Source organism: Marmota monax, unplaced genomic scaffold, assembly GCF_021218885.2.
Source record: "Marmota monax isolate L192 unplaced genomic scaffold, Marmota_monax_Labrador192_F-V1.1 WCK01_AAM20220418_F8-fsc00039, whole genome shotgun sequence".
NCBI lineage: Eukaryota > Metazoa > Chordata > Mammalia > Rodentia > Sciuridae > Marmota > Marmota monax.
Genome location: NW_026693602.1, coordinates 739,897 through 763,196, shown reverse-complemented (window position 1 = coordinate 763,196; position 23,300 = coordinate 739,897). Strand labels below are relative to the sequence as shown.

The window sequence follows — 23,300 nt, the reverse complement described above, 5'->3', positions numbered from 1 at the left end:
TGTAAATGTTCATATCTAAGATATACTTTTTGGTTCTTCAGTTTAAATGATGAAAATTTCCACCATGCATTATCTTCTTCTTTAAGAGCAACAGAATAGAATGATACTATCTCAAAACATAATGATAAAATAAAATGAATTCAAACCTTTTTAAAATGCTATCTTCGAAAACTGTTCTTGAATAACATGACTTTCTGCACAAAAGTAACACAATTGAAATGAAGGATTCTGAAAAGATTCTGATATCAAGATTTTAAAATGCAAAATTCTCAGTTCTGTATAGAAACAGTCCCTTTTATAGAAGCAATAAATTGCAAACATCTTGTAAATGTTCTTAAATCCCAATTTGTGTGGGAAAGAAAATTTTGATCACAAGAAAGTACATTGAGGAGACACAAATAAAATCAATTCTGGCAGTAACAGTAACTTATTTGGCCAAAACAGCAGAAAGCACATTGTAAGTCCCTCCTTAGGTACAGAGGTTAAAATATTCATTCTTGACTACTAAAGATCCTGATCACTTTCTAGAGATTTTTCAACAGAGGCAACAAAGATCTAGATATAATACATGCTTCATAATTGAAACATGTAAAATATATATGGTAGAAAAAGAATAATTTTTGGATTAAAATGTCATTCACTTTTCTCATCTTTAATTTTTAATGAAAGTTACTGCTTCAAATCAATAATAAAACTATAGAAAATCAGTAGTGTGTTTCAAGTAAACAAATCCATAATTTCTAGTAAAAAAGGAAAACCTATTAAAATACTCCAATACATACTACACCCTCCAGTGGGCAAGCATCCATGGAAAAATATAAAAAGATTTAGCTGGATTTTCCACTCAGTTAAATTATTCCTGTAACTAATGATGGCTCTACAAACCTCATAAAAGTTCACAGAATTTTAATCACTTGTCTTGGTATCTAAGAAGAAGTAAGGGCTGTTTTTTTTTTTTTTCCTTGAGGGTACATTGTAGTGAAGTAATGTTTAAAAAATAATCATGATCTGCTTCATCTTTTCTTTAAAAAATATGCTATCAGGCACATTTATATAACTTATAAAAGAAAATGATAAGTAGAATAAATCACATAAAAAGATGAATAATTAGAAGACATATCATATCATATCATGAGCTATAAAGAATGACGCACTAATATTTTAAAGTGACATCCAAAATTTATGGTACTTTAGTGAGAACCATGGCAAAAAGGCAGTATGTTCATTAAGTTTTCCAGGAAAACAACATTATTACCTGGTAACATCTAGGATACCAGTCTCATGGGGCTATATGGTCACTACACAGAAATATAAATCTACTAAGAAAAATTCAGGGACTACTGATAAAAGCCCTTTGTTTAAACTTTTAAATGGTGTCATAAAAGTGAAGACTATATTAAAAGTATTAAAAGTATTCCACAAGGTCCAAATATCATTTAAAGTTTCTCTCACTAACCTCTCAAATTTCTTAATTTAATGATAGTAAAATTTACAACAGAACAAAACATCTTTAATACATAAATCTAGAAATCTTGTATGAAGATGCATGTTTCCTAAAATTCATCAGAGTTTTTGAATATATACACTTGAGGAAAAACTAGTACAACTAAGACAAGGTGTTAAACTTACTACAACTAGAAGGCAAAAAACTATAAAGGACAACAGTGACATCTGGTGGACATTTCAAATATACACCACACAGATCAAATAAAAATATTTCTAGTATTTCACATATTCCAAACTTACCTTAGGAATTACGACAATCTTTAGATACAACCCAAAACAATACAACTCTACCCCAAAAAGGTTTCTCAATATGAGCAAACCATTTTAACAAAAATGAAATATTTAGCAAAGTACAGGAAATAAATATCTCAAGTCTTCACAGCACTAAACACTAACTAAATATATCAAGCATCTGCAGATGGTGATAACAGGCCAGCCCAGTGCCAGGTCCACTCCAGGTTCCAGACCAGTCCAGAGCCAGGTTTTCTACACAGATCCAGTATTCAGGCCTATTCCACTGCATTTCAGCACCTCTGGTCTAAAAACCAGGTTGGCACCCAGAGACAAAGGCTGCTGGGCTTGTACCCTGGATTCATGCTCCAAGATCACCTCTGTGAACCCAGTTCCAAGCTGTCACTTGCAGCCACAGCACCCAAACCAGCTCTTGCTGACCTAGCCTCCAGGCTAACCTGCAGGCCCAGCCCTGTGAACCCAGAATCGCTGGCTACCCCATGTCAGACACAAACTCCAGGCTGGTCTCCAGGATGTCAGATTTCAGTGGACCCAGTGTCTAAGCCTGCTCTAAGAGATCCCAGGTCCAAGTCCAGCCCAGTAGACCCTTGTGCCAGGTCAGAACCCACAGACTGAAGAACGAGAAATACCCTTAAGCAAGCGCTTGTGGACTTAAGATCCAGGCCTAGCCTCATGGGTTCAGGCTACAGGGCCACCCTAGTGGCAGGCCAACTTCCATGTGCTGAGAGCCATAGCCAAGTAGGAATGACGCATGGCATTTTTGGTTGAAAGGTGAAGCCAGCAAGCCATTGAGATGATAATGATTATGTTAAGATGTGCATTCAATTGGAGATTAGACCTGTGCTGTCCGCCTCAGCCTGCTACTTTGGAGCTCTCACGGGACTCCCGGAGAGTTCCCATTGGTTGGGGAAGTGCGGTAGGAGGGAATTCCGGAGGAGGGATTTCCTGTTGGTGTAGTGTGTCCTGGGAGAAGGCCACGTGCTGCTGCGTGCGTGGCATTTGCAGGAGTTTTGGAAATAAAGTTTGTTCCTGCTTGAGTGGCTCGTGATTTTGTGCCCAGCCAAACTGTGGCACCATGGCCTCAGGGAATCAGGTACCTAGAAGGCCCCTGCATACTCAGGATTAAGGCTACCACAGACCCAGGTCAGCCCCCAGGCACAAAGGCCTCAGGTTATCCCTCACAGAAACAACACACATGAACTCAGGCTTCAGATCCATTCCATCATACCACAATGGTATGAAATTAAAAATAAGGATTTCAGAAAATTTACAGAAGCATAAAAGCTAATCAAAATGCTCATGAACAATCAATGAAATTGAAAGGAAAAATTTAAAATCTTGAGACAAATGAAAATTAAAATGCAACATGCCAAAACTTATGGGAGGCATGAAAAGTAGTTCTGTGAAAAAAGTTTTTAACAAAAAACCCCTTGAGAAGATCTCAAATAAATGACTTAAAATTACATTCTAAGGAACTAGAAAAAGAAAAAACAAAGTCCAAAATCTGCAGAAAGAAGGAAATAATAAAGATCAGAGCAGAAGTAAATAACAAAGAAGGCAAAAAGCAATACAAAATAAAAATATCAACAAAACAAAGAGGTGTTTTTTTTAAAAAAAAAGATAAACAAAATTGACAAATTTTTAGCTAGATTAAAGGGGGGGGGGGCAGACAGAGGGGACTTAAATAAAACCAGAAATGAAAGAGGAGATATTGCAGCTCTTAACACAGAAATACATAAGATAACAGGAGACTACTACAATTATATACCAACAAATCAGATAACCTACAAGAAAAGAATGAATTCCTAGTCCCATACTACCTATTCAGCCTCAATCATAAATAAATAGACTAATAATAAGTAAGGAGATTAAATGAGTAATAATAAAAAGTCTCCAATTAAAGAATGCCTAGGTCCTGATGATTTCATTGATGAACTCTGCTAAATATTTAAAGAAGTAATAACCATCCTTCTCAAACCCTTCCAAAAAAACCAAGGAAGAGGGAACACTTCTAAACTTATTTTATGAGGCAAGCATTATCCTAATACCAAAGCAGAGAAAGGCATTACAAGGAAAGAAAAATCACAGGCCAATATCCCTGATGAACACATATGCAAAAATCTTCAACAAAAACCTGCATTAAATAGCACTTTAAAGGGATCATTCACCATAACGGTGTGGGATTTATCCCAGGGATACAAAGATAATCCAAAATTCAAAAAGCTGTAAAAGTGAAAAAGTGAAAAACAACAGAATGAAAGACAAAAATCATATGATCTTCTCAATAGGCAAAAAAAAAACATCTGATAAAATTCAACATCCTTTCATGATAAAAACATTCAACAAAACCGTAAAGGCTATATATAACAAACCCACAACTAATATCATACATAATGGTGAAAAATTGAAAGCTTTTCCTATAATATCAGGAACAAAATAAAGATTCCCACTCTTGCCAATTCTATTCAATACAGTACTGTAAGTCATATCTACAGCAATTAGGTAAGAGGGAAAAAAAAAAAAAAAAAGGAACCAATCTGAAAAGAAAGAAGTTAAATTGTCCCTGTATGCAGATGATATTTCATACATAGAAAATTCAAAATGCCCCAACAAAAATGAGTTAAAATAAATGAATTCAGTAAACCTGCAGGATAAAAAAATCAGTAGTATTTCTAATCAGTAACAAGAAACATGCTGAAAAAGAAATCAATAGCAATAACAAAAAAATAAAATACTCAGGAATAAATTTAAACAGATTACATGTACAAGCAAAACTATACAATATTGATGAAAGAAATTCAGGAAGACACATATCGATGGAAAGATATTCCATGTTCATGGATTGAAATAATTAATATTGTTAAAATGCCATACTACCAAAGGCAATCTATAGATTCAAGGCAATTCTTATCAAAATCCCAAAGACACTATTCACAGAAATGGAACAATCCTAAAATTCATATTAAACCACAAAAGAATCAAAATAGCCAAAGCAGTTCTTAGCAAAAAGAAAAAAGATGAGGGCATCATATTATCTGATATCAAAATATACTACAAAACTCTACTAACTCAAATAGCATAATACTGGAATAAAAAACAGACACAGATCAATGAAACAGAATAAAGAGCCTAGAAGTAAACCTATTCACTTATGGGCAATTGATCTTCAACAAAGATGCCATGGAATATACAAGAGGGAAAGGATAGTCCCTTTAATAAATGGTGCTGGAAAACCTAGATATCTACATGTGGAAGAACTAAACTATAACCCTATCTCTCACAGGTTATAAAAATCAACTCAACTTAAAAGATATGAAACTAAGGGAGGAAAGCTTCTTGACACTGGTCTGGGCAATGACTCCCCCCACCCCCGCCCCGCCCCGGTCTGGCAATTAAACCCAAGAGCTCTTCATCACTGACCTACATCCCCAGCAATTTTTAGTTTTTATTTTAAAACAGGGTCTTGCTAAATTGAAGAAATTGACCTCAAACTTGAGACCTTTTAAGTCACTGGCATTACAGGTATGTACCCCCAAGACAAATTGGGTAATGTTTTTTTTATTAGGACCCCAAAATCATAGAAAATGAAAACAAGAACTGGACAAATGGGATTATGTCAAACTAAAAGCACTCTGCATATCGAAGGAAACAATTAGCATAGTGAAGAGACAACCTATGGAACATGAAATATTTATAAAAAAATATACCTGATTATGGGTTAATATAAAACAATAAAGAACAAAAACAATTCAAGAGCAAAATAATAACTACTTAATCTAAAAATAGGCAGACATTTCTCAAAAGAAGATAAATAATTAATGGGTATATCAAAATAAATGTTCAACATCATTAATTATCAGGGAAATTTAAGTTAAAATCACAAAATGAGGTATCTCATAGCTATTAGAATGGTTATTATAGAAAAGATGAAAGGTAAGTACTGGCAAAGATGTGGACAAAAAGGAATCCTTGCACACTGTCAGAGGAAATGTATACAAGTACAGCCATTAAAGAAAACAGTATACAGGTTTCTCAGAATATTCAAAATAGAATTACCATATGATCTAGTAACCCCATGGGATGGATGGATGGATATATGTATATGTGTGTGTATATATATATATATATATATACACATATATATACACACATATATATATATACACACATATATATATATACACATACACACACACATACATATATGAATATATATATATACAAAAGGAAATAAAATTAGTATATTGAAGAGATATCTGTACTGCTTGTTCACTGCAGCTCTATTCACAACAGCCAAGTTATAGAACAACCTAAGTGCCCACAGCCTAAAGAATAGATAAAGAAAATACATATTAATATACAATAGAATACTATTCAACCTAAAAGACAAGGAAATGCTAACATTTGTGACAACATGGATAAGCCTGGTACACATTATATAAAACGAAGTAAGCCAAGAAAGACAAACACAGCATGATTTGACTTAAATCTGGAATCTAAAAAAGTTAAACTTATAGAAGTAAAAGTAGAATTGTGGTACCCAGGAATTGGAAGGAGTGGGAGTGGGTTAGGGAGGTTTGGGACAAAAAAGAATACAAAAAGAATACAAAATTTCAGTAAGACAGGAGGAGTAAGTTCAAGAGACCTATTGTGCAATGTGGTTAATATATTAACAATATATACTTGAAGATTGCTAAAAAAAACCAAAAAAACAGTGGATTTTAACTATTCTCACCACAAAAAAATGGTTAGTAGTAATATAAAGCATATTAGCCCTGATTTAATCATTCCACAAAATATACATATTAAATAATATTAAACATAATAAAACTATAATTTTCATTTGTCAATTTAAAAACTTAATTTTTTAAAAATGATAGACACCTTAAAGAAAGACTAAACAACAACAAAAATACATGTGGACAATGTCCTTACCTATTCTCATTTATCAGCACATAAGCAAATTTCATAAGTGAACAATATTGTATTTAATGAAAAACAAACAAGTCCATGCAGTTTTCATTAAGCATTTTATCACTAACTCAGATAAGAAATATAAATGTGGATACATGGTCTTAATTTAAGCAATAAGTCAAATAAGACTCTAAGTCACAAATTAACTGAATATTTTTCTAATTGCTTACCCACACTCAGAACCATTAAGATTTTAATGATAATTTGAGCTCAAAGATTTTCTGACAAAAATACTAAGAGCCCGGACTTCACCAATATACAGTTCAAAGTCATTGAAAATATCTCTGAAATGTCAACATTGGAGAACTAATAAAATTCAGGTCATAAAAACTCTGTCCTAATAGCTTCAAAAAGATATACATATGATAAATGGTGGTAAATTCAAACAAGGGAATGTAACTCAGGAGTAAAAAAGAATGAAGTACTATTACATGCAACGATATGGGTAAATATGAAAAAAGGCTGAGTGAAAGAAACTTTATAAAATCTGGACAGGCACAGTGGCACACACCTGCCTGGGAGGCAGAGGCAGAAGAATCACAAGTTCAAGGCTAGCCTTGGCAATTTAACTTAGCAAGAGTCTGTCTCAAAATTAAAAAAAAAAAAAATTAAAATTAAAAAGGCTGGCAACGTAGTTCAGTGGTAGGGCACACTGGGTTTAATCACTAGTACCATGAAAAAAAGGAAAAAAAAAAAGCTATATCCTGTATGATTCCATTTATATGAGATTCTAAGACAGGAAACACTGATCAATAAAAACAAACCAATAAATAAATGGAATCATAACAAGAGTTCCCTCTGAGGGTAGAGATGGAGAATAATTAGAAAGGGATATGAGAGAATTTTCCAGCATGCCAGAAATGTTTTGCATCTTAAAGGAGTTGGGTTTACAAAGATGTATGCATGTAGTTTCAATCTATATAAGATTTGTACAAAACTGCACATAAATTTTACCTTAAAAATGAATATTTAGGGGGCTTGGGTTATGGCTCAGCAGTAGTGCTTGCTTAGCATGTGTGAGGCCCTGGGTTTGATCCTCAGCACCATATAAAATTGAATAAAATAAAGGTCTTAAAAAATGAATATTAAGAAAATTTTTGAAAACCAGACAAATATATCATGCTGAAGCACTTAGAGTGAAATATACAAATACTTGCAATTTATTTTTAAATGACTAATAAACTAGATGGACAGATTTTAATAAAGCAAACACAGCAAAACATTAACAACTTAAGAATCTAGGAGGTGAGTATACCAGGATTCACCATTCAATTCTTTTAGCTTTTCTGTATGTCTGAAAATTTTCATAATAAAAAGGACAATAATCAAAATTGTTCTCTTTAATATTACTGATTTTCTTTTTATATGTTAACATTTAAATTTGATGTCAACTATGACTATCTTTTAGCAAGCAAGAATTAAAAGATGACATAATTTGAAAAATTTTAAAAGACATACCCGAATTTCTTGAAGATTGTGAAAATTATTTCCAACTCTGACTGAGATTTTGCTTGGAGTGTAGCTTTCATCAGATTTGTAGTCTGCATATATACATAATGTCTTCACTGTTGTTTTTCTTCTAAGAGCAATAAAGTAAAAATAACATGCATTTTATCACGTAGAAAGATTATTTCCAAAGCATCTTCTCTTCTGATGTTAAAAGAATCATAGTTTGGTAAAATGAGTATATGAATCAATAACTTCCATTTCTTTTAATTTTGAAGATAGTGAAAATGAAGAAAGTGTAAAAACATAGGTATAGATATAACACTTTACTTACATAGACATCTCTTATATAGACCATGGTCAAGAAAGTCAACATAGCAGAAACAGACGAAATCAGGTCTCTTAGTGAGCAAACAAACATTAAGGATTTCCATCCTCTTCATTTATATGTTCAATAAGGTAAGTGTTCTAAACAAGCTTAGTTTTCTTTATTAGTTAATTACTTAATTTCCTACATTAATTCTTGAAAGTAACAAACTAAGTGACAAGCCGAGTCCAGCAAAGAGAAAAACATTTTTTTAAAAAGACAGAAGGCTAATTTATTATTTAATACAAGAATTAAAATTCTACTCATTTTTAAAATATACATCTTCTAGGGAATAAAATTTAAAAATTTTTTTAAATACACAATAAAAAATTAACCTTGGAAAAAAATGCACCAGGCCAAAATACATGAAAAGAGGTTCAATTTCTAAAAGTCAAAGAAAGATAAAACACACAGATATTAGTTTTATTATCATATTGAATGTCTAATAAAAACCAAATTAGATTAGAATAAGGTGGTTTCATAACCAGTCAGTAGGTACATAAAGTTTGACCCACTAACTTAATGAACCTCAAAGAATGCATTAAAAACAATAACATGATTATTTACAAAAAGAAAAATATTGGCATGTGATTAAATTATTACAAAATTGTAAACATAAATATCCATTGTACTAGGGAATTGATTAAATTAAGATATATCCATTCAAGGATATACTATACAATTATAGATGGTACCTGCTTATAAAAGTTCCACCTGTGATTTTTTTTTTTTTTAACAATGGTTGTGAAAGCAATAAACACTGTATAGAAACTGCACTTCAAGCTGTGAATTTGGATCTCACCCCCAATCAGCAATATGTAGTATGGTGCTTTCTTCCAATGCTTGGCAGTCAGCCCAAGAACATCAGGGAAAACAGTTGTACTCTATGCTATACTATGTTGCTAATAAGCTATTAAATGCATTTTCAACTTAATATTTTCAACTTGCTATGGGCTTATTGGGACATAATTCCACAGTAAGTCAGGGAGCATCTGTATCTAAAATAAGCATGCAGACATATAGTTACAAGCCAGGGTAGGGGGATCAGATTATAAAACAGGAAATACAGAAGGACTGCATTTTGGAGGAAAAAAAAAATTAAAACACATAAATATATTTTTTATATGTAGAAAGAAGTCAAGATGGAAGTACACAAAAATAGTAAAAGTGGCTACCTTCATAAAGTATGGAAAAAACTATGAGACCTTTATTTTCTTCATCACGATTTTTATATTTTTTGGATAATTTTTCAGAATGGGCATGTGTCATTTGACCATGAGGGGAAAAGAAATTAGATAATTATAAAAAATGACCCCAAAACCCATTAAGAATGTCTTCTGAAATGTGCTTTAAAAGTTAAGTTCTAGTAAAACTGGTACTAATTTAATAACAATAAGATCCTCGAACAGAAATAGTCTGTCAAAAATCAGCCTGTAAAGACAGCAGAGGATCTGCAGCTCTTCTTAGGGGGACCAAATTTATGTAGCCTAACCTATTCATCAGAAAGGAATGGGAAAGTTAATGATTTTTCCTCAGTTCAAGATGTAAAACACTAAATACCCTGGAACTGCTGACAGGACAAATCCATTACTAAGTTCTCAAAAGAGGCCAGAGGCATCAAACTGACATTTTTCTCTTTTTGTTGGGCCAGCAAAGAGACAAAAGAGGAAGCAAAGGAATAAGGGGAAATTTTGAAGGTCATAATAAAGACCTTCTTCATGAGCCATAAGCAGGAAGTAAAAGGTCTTTTCTACCATAAAAAGAGCAAAGAACACAAGGATGCACTGACCTGAGCAACAAAAAACAAAAGCAGAATTAAAGGATCAGACTTTTTGCTCAGAATAATTTTATTTCTAAATTATAAAATTCAGGATAAGTTAGTAACTGAAACCTACAAGATAATTGGAAAGAAATTAGAAAGGCAAAGAGTAGTAACATTAATGATAATCAAAACAACAGCAATGAATAGCAAATGAACACATGTCTGGCCCAGAAGTAATGCTTCAAATATACAGGAACTATTATTATCTCTTTCTTTCTGATTTTAAAATGTAACATTGAGTTTAATACCAGCCTTAAAGAAAGCAAGCTAATAGACAAGCAGAGTCAGAACTCAAGGGTATGCTGGTTTGCCTCACAGGTTCTCAGCCACTCCTACTGCCTTTAAGCAGGAGTACCTATTGGCTTATTCAACAGCCATTGATACCAGTTTACAGAGACATGTAGGTATCTGAAGTTGTTTAAATTTTACCCAAATCAGGGCTTTTGCTGCTAAGGTTCTTGGATCCCCAGAAATCATATGTATAATTGTTGCTACATACAGTTTCATTAGATTTACAAAGGAAACTATGACCTTAAAAAAGTTGAAAATGCTTTACTCTAAAAGATATAGTAAAATCCTTTAAAACTATTTATCAATCTTATCTCTTGATGAATCAAAAACTATATTGTATAGAAAATCATGATGTTTCTCAAATAGCAAGGCAGGCCATATTACCAAAGCATTTTATATTAAACACAATTCCTATTAAAATCCCAATGACATTCTTCATAGAAACAGCAAAAGCAATCATGAAATTCATTTGGAAAAATAAGAGACCCAAAACAGTCAAAGCAATCCTTAGCAAGAAAAATGAAGCAGGGCCATCACAATACCAGACTTCAAATTATACTATAGAGCCATAGTAACAAAAACAGCATGGTATTGGTATCAAAACAGATACACAGATCAATGGTAAGAATAGAAGACACAGTGACAAACCCATATAAATACAGTTATCTCATACTAGACAAGGTGCAAAAAAACATACATTGGAGAAAAGATAGCCACTTCAACAAAATGGTGCTGGGAAAATTGGAAATCCACATGTAGGAAAATGAAATTAAACCCCTATCTCTCAACCTGCACAAAAATCAACTCAAATGGATCAAAGACTTAGGCACTAGAACAGAGACCCTATGCCTAATAGAAGAAAAAGTAGGCCCCAATCTCCACCATGTTCACTTGGGAACTGACTTCTTTAACAAGACTCCTGGGCTGGGGTTGTGGCTCAGTGGTCGAGCGCTTGCCTAGCATGCATGAGGCACTGGGTTCGATCCTCAGCACCACATAAATGTAAAATAAAGATATTGTGTCCACCTAAAACTAAAAAATAAATATTAAAAAAAAAGAAATTACACACACACACACACAAAAGACTCCTAAAGGGCACAAAGTGAAATTGAGGATCAACAAATGGGATGAAATAAAACTAAAAAGCTTCTTCACAGCAAAGGAAACAATCAAGAACACCAAGAGCCTTTAGAATGGGAAAAAATCTTTACCACACGCACCTCAGAGCATTAATCTTCAGGATATATAAAGAACTCAAAATAACACCAAAAAAAGCTGCCAAATAACCTAATCCATAATTGGGCAAAGGAAATGAAACAAATACTTTACAGAAGAAATACAATTAGTCAACATATGAAAAAAATGTTCAACATCTCTAGCAATTAGAGAAATGCAAATCAAAACTACAGTGAGTAGTGTATCCAGTCAGGAGGGCAATTATCAAAAATACAAGCAACAACAAATGTTGGCGAGGATGTGGAGAAAAAGGTACACTCATACATGGCTGGTGGGACTGCAAGTTGGTGCAACTACTGTGGAAAGCAGTATGGAAATTCCTCAGAAACCCTGGAATGGAACCACTATTTGACCCAGTCATCCCACTCCTAGGTTTATACCCAAAGGACTTAAAATCAGAATATTATAGTAACACAGCCACATCAATGTTTATAGCAGCTCAGTTCACAATAGCTAAACTATGGAATCAGCCTAGGTGCCTTCAACAGATGAATGCATAATGAAACTGTGGTATATACACAAAATGGAACATTACTCAGCCTTAAAGAAGAATGAAATTATGGCATTTGCTGATAAATGGATATAAATGGAGACTATCATGCTAAGTGAAACAAGCCAATCCCAAAGAACCACAGGCCGAATGTTCTCTATGATATGTGGATGATAATTCACAATAAGGGGTCAGGGGAAGAACAGAGGTATTTGGGACTATGCAGAGGTGAGTGAAGGGAGGGAAGGGAGTACGGAGGTAAGAATGATAGTAGAATGAATCAGACATTATTACCCTTATGTGCATATATGATTACATGACCTATGTAACTCTATATCATGTACAACCAGATGAATAAGAAGTTGTACTCCATTATGTATGATTTGTCAGAATGCATTCTACTGTCTTGTATAACTAATTAGAAAAAATTTAAAAAACAGCAATGCATTTGAGAAGATTGCACACATGAGAAAGTGGCAGCTACTCAAATTGCTCAAATCACTTTTGTAATAATAATCATCATAATAAACTAAATGCCTACCATATGCCAGACATCTTGCTAAACAACTAGGATGTTGTGTAAGAGGAGAAGGGAGAGGTAATACTTTCCCATTTCTGATGCCATAAGAACACTCCTGGCCTCCTCTATGCCCTCACCCACTACACCCCTTTCTCCTGAGAAAGAGCTACTGGCAGCAAGCAAACATCTGCCTTGTTCCTCAGGCCAGCTATTTAATAAGAGCAGGCACTACCTGGTCTCTCAGTTTTATAACTAGATGGGTAAGTTCTGGGGTTTTTTTTAATACTAGGGTTCAGTATTAGGATACTGCAGATACAATGCGATTATGACATTTCTTGGCATCAACATTGGCAGTTTTATAAAGGTATTATTTTGGCTTCCACCTGCTGACTCTTGAATAATTTCTCATCTGGTTTCAAACCTATTAAATTCCAACAAAAGACAGTAGCAACCAGTATTCCACCTGCTGACTCTTGAATAATTTCTCATCTGGTTTCAAATCTATTAAATTCCAACAAAAGACATTAACAATCAGTATTTTATTTAACGTAAAAAGAGAAGAGAAGAAATGGGGATGTAATTCAGTGGTAGAACACCCCTGGGTTCAATCCCCAGTACCACAAAATAATAATGAAAATAATTACGATAAACTTAAATTTCTTATCTATAATTCCTAACATGGTAAATGTTAGGTATAAAAATAAACAAAAAAATAAAAATAAACAAAAGTTGTCAATTTAAAGTGGTATTAAGACCAAAATCAAGAAATGGTGCCCTGGAACAGGGATTTTCAAGCTACAGCTAGCAGGTCAAATGTGGGCTGCCATCTATTTGTTAAAGAAAGATTTATTGAAACAAAATGATACCTACTCATTTACACATGTCTATGGCTGCTATACTACTACAATAACAACACGTTGAGTGGCTACACCAGGATATTTAAAGAAGTCTTACAACTCAACAATGAAAACACAAACAATTTAAAAAGGAGAAAAAGACTTGAATGGTCATTTCTCCAAAGAAGACATATAAATGGCCACTAAACACACAAAAAGAAGCTTAAACATCACTAGCCAATAGGAAAATGCTAATAAAAACTATAAAGAGATACCACTACACATCCATTACGATAGCCATTATCAAAACACAAAAAAATAAAAAACAGGAAAGAATGGGCAAAGATACAGAAAAATTGAAGTTTTTCTGCATCGCCAGTAGTAATGTAAACCTATGGCTGAAAACAGTATGGTGGTACCTCAAAGAATTAAACAGAATTACCATTTCTAGCAATTCTACTTCTGGACATACACATATTCAAAAAAAAAAAAAAACTGAACACAAGAGACTCACATAGAAATCTGAACACCAGTGTTCATAGCTGTATCATTTATAATAGGCAAAAAGTAGTAACAACCCAATGTCTATTGACAGATGAATAAACAAAATGTGGTATAGTCACACAATGGAGTATTATTCAGCCTTAAAAAGAAATGAAATTGGAATATATGCTATAACTGGAATAAACCTTAAACCAAAGTGAAACGAGTAGGACACAAAAGGACCAACGTATAATTTCACTTATATAATGTACCTATAACAGTCAAATAAACAAATAAGCAAATTAAACTGGTTGCTAGGAACTGAGGAGGAGAGGGAATGGAGAGTCATTATTCAAAGGGTTCAGTTTTGGATGATGAAAACTTCTGGAGAAGGAAAATGGTAACAGTTATACAGCAGTATGAATACGCCACTAAACTATGCAGTTAAAAATAGTTAAAGCAGTAAATTTTATATTCAATATATTTTACTATAATTTTATAAATTTAACACCTCAACATAGTAAAAAAAAACCATATGATGGCATGCCATAAGAAAAGGCATTTGAGAAAATATAGTCCCTACTCCAAACCAACAAAAAACAGTCTTGGGGTTCCAGGAAGAGAAGGAAACATAACATGGTAACATGAAGGGTTATCTTGGTTTCTGTTTGGGAAGGATGAACAGTGCTCAGCAGAAAGCTGGAGGTATTAACCAGAAGTTGAGAATTTGAAGGGATAAATGATGAATGCACCCTCAACAAGATAATCATCCACAGCATGAAGTGACTATGAAGGTTGATTCTCTCAACCCACAAAAGCATCCATAAGACAGAGTCCGCTTTAAACTAAAGGCAAGTCCAGTAAATAATAGCAGATCGCCATTATTGACTTTCCTTACCTCTTCTCCATTCCCATACTATCAAGCCTGACAAAGTCAGAAACAGTGAGAAAGGAACAGCAATATCCCAATAGAAGAGGCACACCCAACACCAGACTGGTCTCTATGTACTATGCTCCAAAAAAAGAAGCCAGATCTCTTGGATAAATGGTTGATTCTAGGGGCTGAGCAGAAAATCTTATGCCAGAAAGAAAAGTGTTCAAATAACGATGGGAACACATCAAAAAGTTACGTAGTCAGATTAAAGGGACTTCCCATGGCCAAACCCGGAACAATTTGAGCATTGAAACAAATAATGATAAAAGATAATAACCCATTCAGTAAAACTGAAAACTGTAATTATGAATAAAGTGAAAATTAAATGAGGAATAGAATACTCAAAGTACCTCTCCACAAAATACTTACTAACTAACTGCAAAGGTAAAAGAATAACTCTCCCCAGTGTAGAAGCTTGGTAGACAATTGCTTAATCATGTGCTAAAAGTAAACATCATGGGACAAAATTTAATTCATGGACCACACCTGATAGGATGCAATGTAATGCAAAGGGTATTGCATTACTTCTATTATTTTTCCCAGTGATATGTAGCCTAAAGTGACTTGTGAAAAAAAAAAATTGGAGAAACCCAAATTGAGGAATATTCTTTAAAACAATTGGCCATTAATCTCCAAAAAATGTGTTAAGATACTGAGAGTCAAGGAAAAAACGAAGTCATGTTCTAGATTAAAAGATAGTAGAGGGCTAGGGATGTAGCTCAGTGGTAAAGTGCTTGCCTAGAATGCTCAAGGTTCAATCCCCAACACCACCAAAAAATAAATAAAAGTAGAGAAGTAATTACTAAATTCAATCTGTGATTCAATTTTTTAAGAGAGAGAGAGAGAATTTTTTTAATATTCATTTTTTTTTTTAGTTATTGGCGGACACAACATCTTTGTATGTGGTGCTGTGGATCGAACCCGGGCCGCACGCATGCCAGGCGAGCCCGCTACCACTTGAGCCACATCCCCAGCCCTGTGATTCAATTTTATTGGACAACTGGTATAACCCAAATGGGGTTTTAGAATCCAGTGGCAATAATGTGTTAACATTAATTTTCTAAGGGTATATTTTTAGTAGGAGATATCCTTCTTTATAAGAATGACATACTAAAGAATTGCAGAGATATGAAATAATTTAGAAAAAAAAAACCTCATACTGTACTTGCAACTCTTACCTGTGAGATTTCAAAATTCTTAATGAATTTCCCTTTTTCTAAAACACTGCTTTAAAAATGCCTTCCTCAAAGCCTTGGGCTTCCCTCGGGAGGAAAAGTGCTAAGTGAGGAGGGCCTTGAGTTCTTGACTGCTTTAATAAAACCAGCTACACCCATGTTGAGAAGCAGCTCAGAGTACTGATTATAAACTCAGCCTTTTAAGTCAAACCAACTGGGATAAATCCAGACTCCATAAATGCATGATGTAGGACCTAAGCAAATTATTTAAACTGTCTTAAGTTTTAGTTTGTTCGTGTGTAAACAAGGGGAAAAAAAATAATAGAACCTGCATCTTAGAAAGTTGTTACCTGGATTACAAAAACTTTTAACTATTAAATTTATAACTATTAAATTTTAAATTTAAATTCAGTGAGACAATAAATGTAATAAATGATTTGTTTTTATTATTATTTGTTCAGTGCATTAGCATTCTGCCTAGAATTTTATTTGAAAAAAAAACACTGCAATTAAAATACAATTAAATTAAGATACTCATTCAACTTTAAGCTAAAGCCTCTGTTTTACTCTGGGTTGTACAGTATAATAATTAAAAGCACAGGCTCTGAAATCAGAACTTGTGTTCAAATTGCAATTCTACCACTTACCTGCTATGTGATCTTGGGCAAGTTATTTAATTTATCTAAGTCTCCACTTTTGAGACTAAAAATAATAATAATCAATATAAAGGTTAAATGAGATGAATAGGTAAGTAATTTTGTAAAGCATCTGTTAAAATCTCAAGTCTTAAAAAAAATAGCTGCTGCTGATGTTGCTGGTCTCTATATATTTAATAACCTAGCACAGGAGTCTCTATATATTTAATAACCTAGTACCACCTGCTTGTATAAGATAAAATAATTAGAAGACCTAAATTCATTCATTTGTGCACTATCCATGGCTACTTTAGTGCTTAATGGCAGAACTACATAGCTGCAAGAGATCAGAGGGCCCACAAGATTTAAAATACTTACTAACTGGCCAGGTGCAGTGGTGCACGCCTGTAATCCCAGCAATTTAGGAGGCTAAGGCAGGAGGATTGAAAGTTTAAAGTCAAACTTAAAAACTTGGGCTGGGGTTGTGGCTCAGCGGTAGAGCACTCACCTCGCTCTTCCGAGGCCCTGGGTTCGATCCTCAGCACAACATAAAAATAAATAAATAAAATAAAGGTATTGTGTCCAACTAAAAAATAAATATTTTTTTAAAAACTGAATATAGCTTAGAAGTTAAATAATGAATATCTTAATTTAATTATAATAGCAACAACTTAGCAAGGCCCTCAGTAACTTAACAAGACCCTATCTTAAAAATAAAAAGGACTGGGGACATAGTTGCTTTGGGTTCAATCCCTACTGCCTTAAAAGAGTAAAATATTTACCATCTGGATATTTCAAGTGAAGTTTGCTGATTTGTACCCTAGGACAATAAAAACAATTAAAAATGCAATGGTAATAGAATGTTTAAACAGTTAACTGGTTTCCAATCTGTCAATAAATTCAAAGCAGTGGACAAAATATGGTTGTTTTCCTTTCTCCAAGAAAAACTGAAAAGTCTTTAGAGAGTCTAAGTTAAAATAGTTATTTTTTAAAATAGAAGTATAAATTTGAGAAGTGATATGAATAATCTATGCCTACAGAACTTACCATTACCACTCCAGGTTCCCTCAATGCACTATGGCATTGTATTGGGCCATAAGCAAAACAGAATTTTCTGAAAGCATCTTCTAAAAATAAATCATATTGAAAAGTATATTTAAGAAGCAACTACATTAAAGGAACTATAAAAGGTACCGTGAGAAATTCAAAGAAGATAATGCAGCAAAGTAAACTTAAGATGATTAGAATCTAGCTGAGTAGAAAATTAATCTCTAAAATATATTAGAGTTTAAAAGTTTTAATGCAGATATATAGTATCATTTCTATATAGTACAAGTCTGAATTACTGAAGAGAAAATAGCTTCAGAATAATGAAACAGCTTATATTAATTGCCTTTAACCTTCAATTTTTTTTTAATTTTTTTTATTGGTTGTTCAAAACATTACAAAGCTCTTGACATATATTTCATACATTTGATTCAAGTGGGTTATGAACTCCCATTTTTACCCCGTATACAGATTAAACTTTCAACCAAACAAAAATCGAGTTAAATGTACTTCATTTTAATTTGTTTCTCTAAATTTTACATAAATAAGATAAATTTTTCTCATTTACTTACAATCGATATTAATTAAAAAATTAAATTTTTTTTTAATCTTTGAAAATTACCTGACTGGCTGCTAATCCATAATGGGGGGGGGGGGGCATGGGATGAATGGAAGACTTTGGATGGGGCAAAGATGGGGGTAGGAAAGATGGTGGAATGAGACGGTCATCATTACCCTAGGTACGTGTATGATTGCACAAATAGTGTGAATCTACTTTGAATAGAACCAGAGAAGGGAAAAATTCTGCTCCATTTGTATACAATGAATCAAAGAGCATTCTGCTGTCATGTATAAGTGATTAGAACAAATAAATATATTCAAAAATAAAGCTTCAGGAGGATTACTACTTGGAAGGACAAACATTCATCTTAATGCAGATATATAGTATCATTTCTATATAGTACAAGTTTGAAAATACTGAAGAGAAAATAGCTTCAGAATAATGAAACAGCTTATATTAATTGCCTTTAACCTTTAATTTTTATAAAGGTCTCAAAAAACTTTCAACTAAACAAAATCTATTATTTAAGGAGAAAAATATTACAATCAACCTACTAAACCAATTTTGTATTTGAGGGATGGAGAATAAACAATTACATAGTTTTGATAGGACTGCATAACAGCAAATACTGAGAAGTAAAACTACACAGACATTTGTAGAAAGAAGTTCCTGTTAACATATATATATGCAATATGTTTTGAGTTAATAAACTATACTGATTTGATTCTTAAAAAAAAATTTTAAAAATTACCTGAACTGGATGTTCACTAAATGAGGCTGGGACCCATCTGATTGCCAGTATGTTTCTAGATTGTCATCTCGTAACTGATCCACTCCAAATCCTAAAAAAACCAAGAGAGGCAATAAATTTCCAAGAAAAAGAGCTATATACTCAAAACATAAAAGTATCATATATATTTGTCAGAAATTTTGATAGCAAGATGGTGAGAAATATAAAACTTAACCCAGAATTCTTCTACTTTTTAATCTAGATTTCAACTCACGAAATACCACTTGTACATACAAAAGTTTATATTAAGATGAACATTTTTAGTTCTTGGCTTCTTAAAAACATCTTCCAGGATACTTACTCTAAACTCTATATATTTGAATCAGTTTCTTATACTTTTTAGAAGCTGATAATTAGAGTGATCCCTGTGTCTGGGCAAAATCTTTTAATTCTATGAAGTTCAATATGCCATGCTTACTATGACAAGACAAAGATGACTCAGAAATATTTTCAAAAGGCATATACATTGTGAAACCAAGAGCTTCTGATTAATCAAAATCAAGTATACCTAGAATCCTATATCCTCCAGCCATTATAGATTAGTGAAATTGAACTATCCTGTGCTTTTCCCTGAGTAAAACCATAATAATTCATACTAACTACAGAAGAGTACATTTTTAAAAAGAATGGATTTAATTTATTTCATTTTTTACTAAATAATATAGTCATTATGGATCAAATTTAAAAGGTACAAAAAGAAAATTGTGAATAGTCACTATCACCCTACCATTTTGTTCTCCTCTCCAAATATAGTCAATTTTATTAGTTTTTTGTCAATCTTTTCACAGATACCACATGCATATAAAAGCAAGGACTAGTTTCTTTTCCCCATCTCTTGGCACAAATGATAGCAAACTATATAGTTCTGGATTATAGTGAGGGTTTTTTTTTTCCACTTAACATATCTGGAAGATTATTCCATATTAAAGTTAATAATTATAATAATAACTGCAAATGGTGATACTATATTTACTATGGGCCAGACACTCTAAGCATTCTAAATACTAAATCATCTAATATTTATTAACACAATATCTCAAGCAGCTTCCACATTTTTAAAGGTTATACAGTATATCCCCATCTGGAAATACCATATTTAAACCAAATCCTTACATGACATTTAGTTTGTTTTCAATATTTTGCTATTACAAACAATACTGCAACAACCTATCTATAATCTCTAAATACATGTTACTATTTCTGGAGGATGAATTTCAAGGAATAGAATCCAAAGTCAATAATTTTTCATTTGATAAATCTTGTCAAAACCTTCTCCAAAATACCTCCTCACCAATAATGTATGAGAACATCTATCTCCTCTCCATGGCTAGTAAAAACTGAGATGTTCTGAAATTTATACACTAGATTTTTCAACTTACTATGAAAAAAATTATCCAAAAGTTTTTATATTGATTACATGTTGAGATGATACTATGGACACAATGAGAAAAAAAATAATTGCATCTATTCTTTTTACTTTTTAAATGTGATTATTAGATATCTTTAAATATATATGTGTTTGGCATTATATTTCTATTGGACAGCACTGCTCTGTACTCATGGTAAAATACAGTCAATCTTTTAAATATTTACTAACCGGACAGGTAAAAAGATATATTCCATATATTTATTAATCATTATATTTTTATATCAAATGCCTATTCATACCCTCCTATATTTCCAGTAGGTTGTTCAGGAAGCTAAGGATACACAATGTAGGGGAAAAGGAAATAAGCCAGAGACATGAAAGGAGATGATCCTACAGATTCTTATGCACTAGACTAAGGAGTGTAAATTATCTTGAAAATTATGCCAATCTATTGAAGAATTTTTAGTAAGTCAGGCATAGAATCAGGAAATTACAAGAACAGAATCTCTAGATAGATTTTTCAGCATCAGGGTGAGAGAAAACTATTAGGGTAATCAGTTGAAATTTGGCTAGTTCAAACTGAGATGTGCTGTAAGGAGCTTTTGAAGATATAGTAAGAAATGTAAAATACCACATTGATAATAAATGAATATTTGATTAAAAATATATTATTACAATTAATTTTACTTGTTTCTGGGGGCTGAGGTTGTAGCTCAGTGGTAGAACGCTTGCCTAACATATGTAAGGCACTGGGTTAGATTCTCAGCACCGCATATAAATAAAATAAAGGTCCATCAACAACTAATAAAAATATTTTTAAAAAATTAATTTTACCTGTTTCTAACCCTTTTAAATGTGGTTACCAGAAAAAAAATTCCACATACAAATTGCATGATATTTCTATTGGACAATGCTAACCTAGACCATACTTCTGCCATTCCTTATGCAATACTGCTAAGACTAATCTAGAATATTATCAGTTATATAAGTTATGAGACAAAAAACTGTTCTGCTACCAATATAAAGAGTTCTAGGCTGGGCATGGTAGTGCATGCCTGTAATTCCAAATACTGGAGGATGCAAGAAGATTGCAAGTTCAAGGCCAGCCTCCATGACTTAGGAGACCCTGTCTCAAAATAAAAAATTAAAAGGAATGAGTATGTAGCTCAGTGATAGAGCATCCCTGGGTTCAATCCCCAGGACAAGGGGTGAAAGAAAGAAAGAAAGAAAGAGATAAAGAAAATCTTCTAGATTTTAAATCCCTTTTCTTTTGACTAGTTTATGAGCTCCCTAACAAAAATAACTAAATCACTTGATTGTTCCTTAAGAGCTTCATGGTTAAATGTTCCACTAATTAAAAGTGGTTTCTGTTCACTTATTTTACTTTAGCTATTTGGCTGGGTTTTTTTTCCTCCATTCCACAAATTTATTTGTGTATCAAAGAATTTCACAAAATGGTATTTGTTCTTAAAGAGCAAAATAAACATTAAACACTCTGAATGATTTATTTAGAATAAGATATGTCCTATAATTCAAGACTCATCAATTAAATTTGTTTCTAAGATATTGCTTTTTATAGTACATCTAAGTAGGTGTAGTCTCTTCAATAATTAATTAATCTAAATATTTACCTCTAAGTATGACTACTAGCTTTTACTTCAGTATGTATCATAAGCAGAATATCTTACAAACATTTCTTCACATGTCAATGCCATGTCTCAACCCACATTCTAAAGCTTCCCACTCAATGTTATATCTGAACTGTTTTAGTCTAAACAAAAGACTTAAAATGATGACAGATCTGTGACATGCTTTGACAGATAATCATGATAATGCACACAGTTAACAGTATTTTTCAGAAAAAAAAAATTTATTTGATGTACCAACTCTGAGGCAGCACTTCTTACAGTGTGGTCCTGTTGAGAGCCACAGCCAAAGGGGCCCCAGCAAACTTCCACCTGCCAGCAAACTTCCAGCTGCTGGCTGATGATTGGCTCACAGCGGCCCCAGCAACATCTAGCTGATTGGCTCCTCGGCCCCAGCAACATCTAGCTGATTGGCTCCTCTGCGGTGATGCTCATTGGGCTGTTTCCCTGCCCGTTCAGACCACGGAGCTGCTCATTGGGGGACTTTTTTGGCTCCGCCCACGTGACCCAGCCAATCGGCCTCAAGAGCAGGAGGATTGTGGGAGGTGGAGAGAAGCTTGTGTGGGAGAGAGAGGCTTGTGGAAAGCCGGTGGTGGCAGTTGAGGCTCTGAGGGTTTTTCCTGAGAGGCTATTTTGTTTGGCGTGTGTGGTTCTAAAAATAAAGTTAGTTTCTTTTGACAAGTGGCTCCTGATTGTGCCCAGCCAGACTGCGGCATTTGGTGGCCCGTACGGGGGGCGACTGAGGGTAAGTGAAACTGCTCGCCCCTGAGGGCAGGGCGAGAGGATGGGTAGCCATTTTAAGATTCCTCTTTTATTTTGCTTCACTTTTGTTTTAAGTTGCCTGTCCCTGGAGATGAGTGAGACGGAAGAAAAACCGCTCACATCTGAGGAAAAACTATTTACGTCTGAGGAACAGATA

At 33.4% G+C, this 23,300-nt stretch overlaps 1 protein-coding gene across 3 annotated transcripts in view; it reads right to left on the bottom strand.

The window, feature by feature from the left end:
* The window catches only part of Anapc10 (anaphase promoting complex subunit 10), a 95,128-nt gene that overhangs the window by 44,746 nt on the left and 27,082 nt on the right, over nt 1-23,300 (bottom strand). For all 3 annotated transcript variants that reach the window (XR_009228225.1, XM_046459620.2, XM_046459619.2), the window contains exons 3-4: nt 19,328-19,418; nt 8,191-8,311 (exon numbers count right to left, since the gene is read on the bottom strand). Coding sequence is in view for 2 of the 3 variants with exons in the window: in XM_046459620.2 (XP_046315576.1) it covers nt 8,191-8,311; nt 19,328-19,418 (212 nt within the window). In the remaining variant the exon portion in view is untranslated. The remainder of the gene's footprint in view (nt 1-8,190; nt 8,312-19,327; nt 19,419-23,300) is intronic.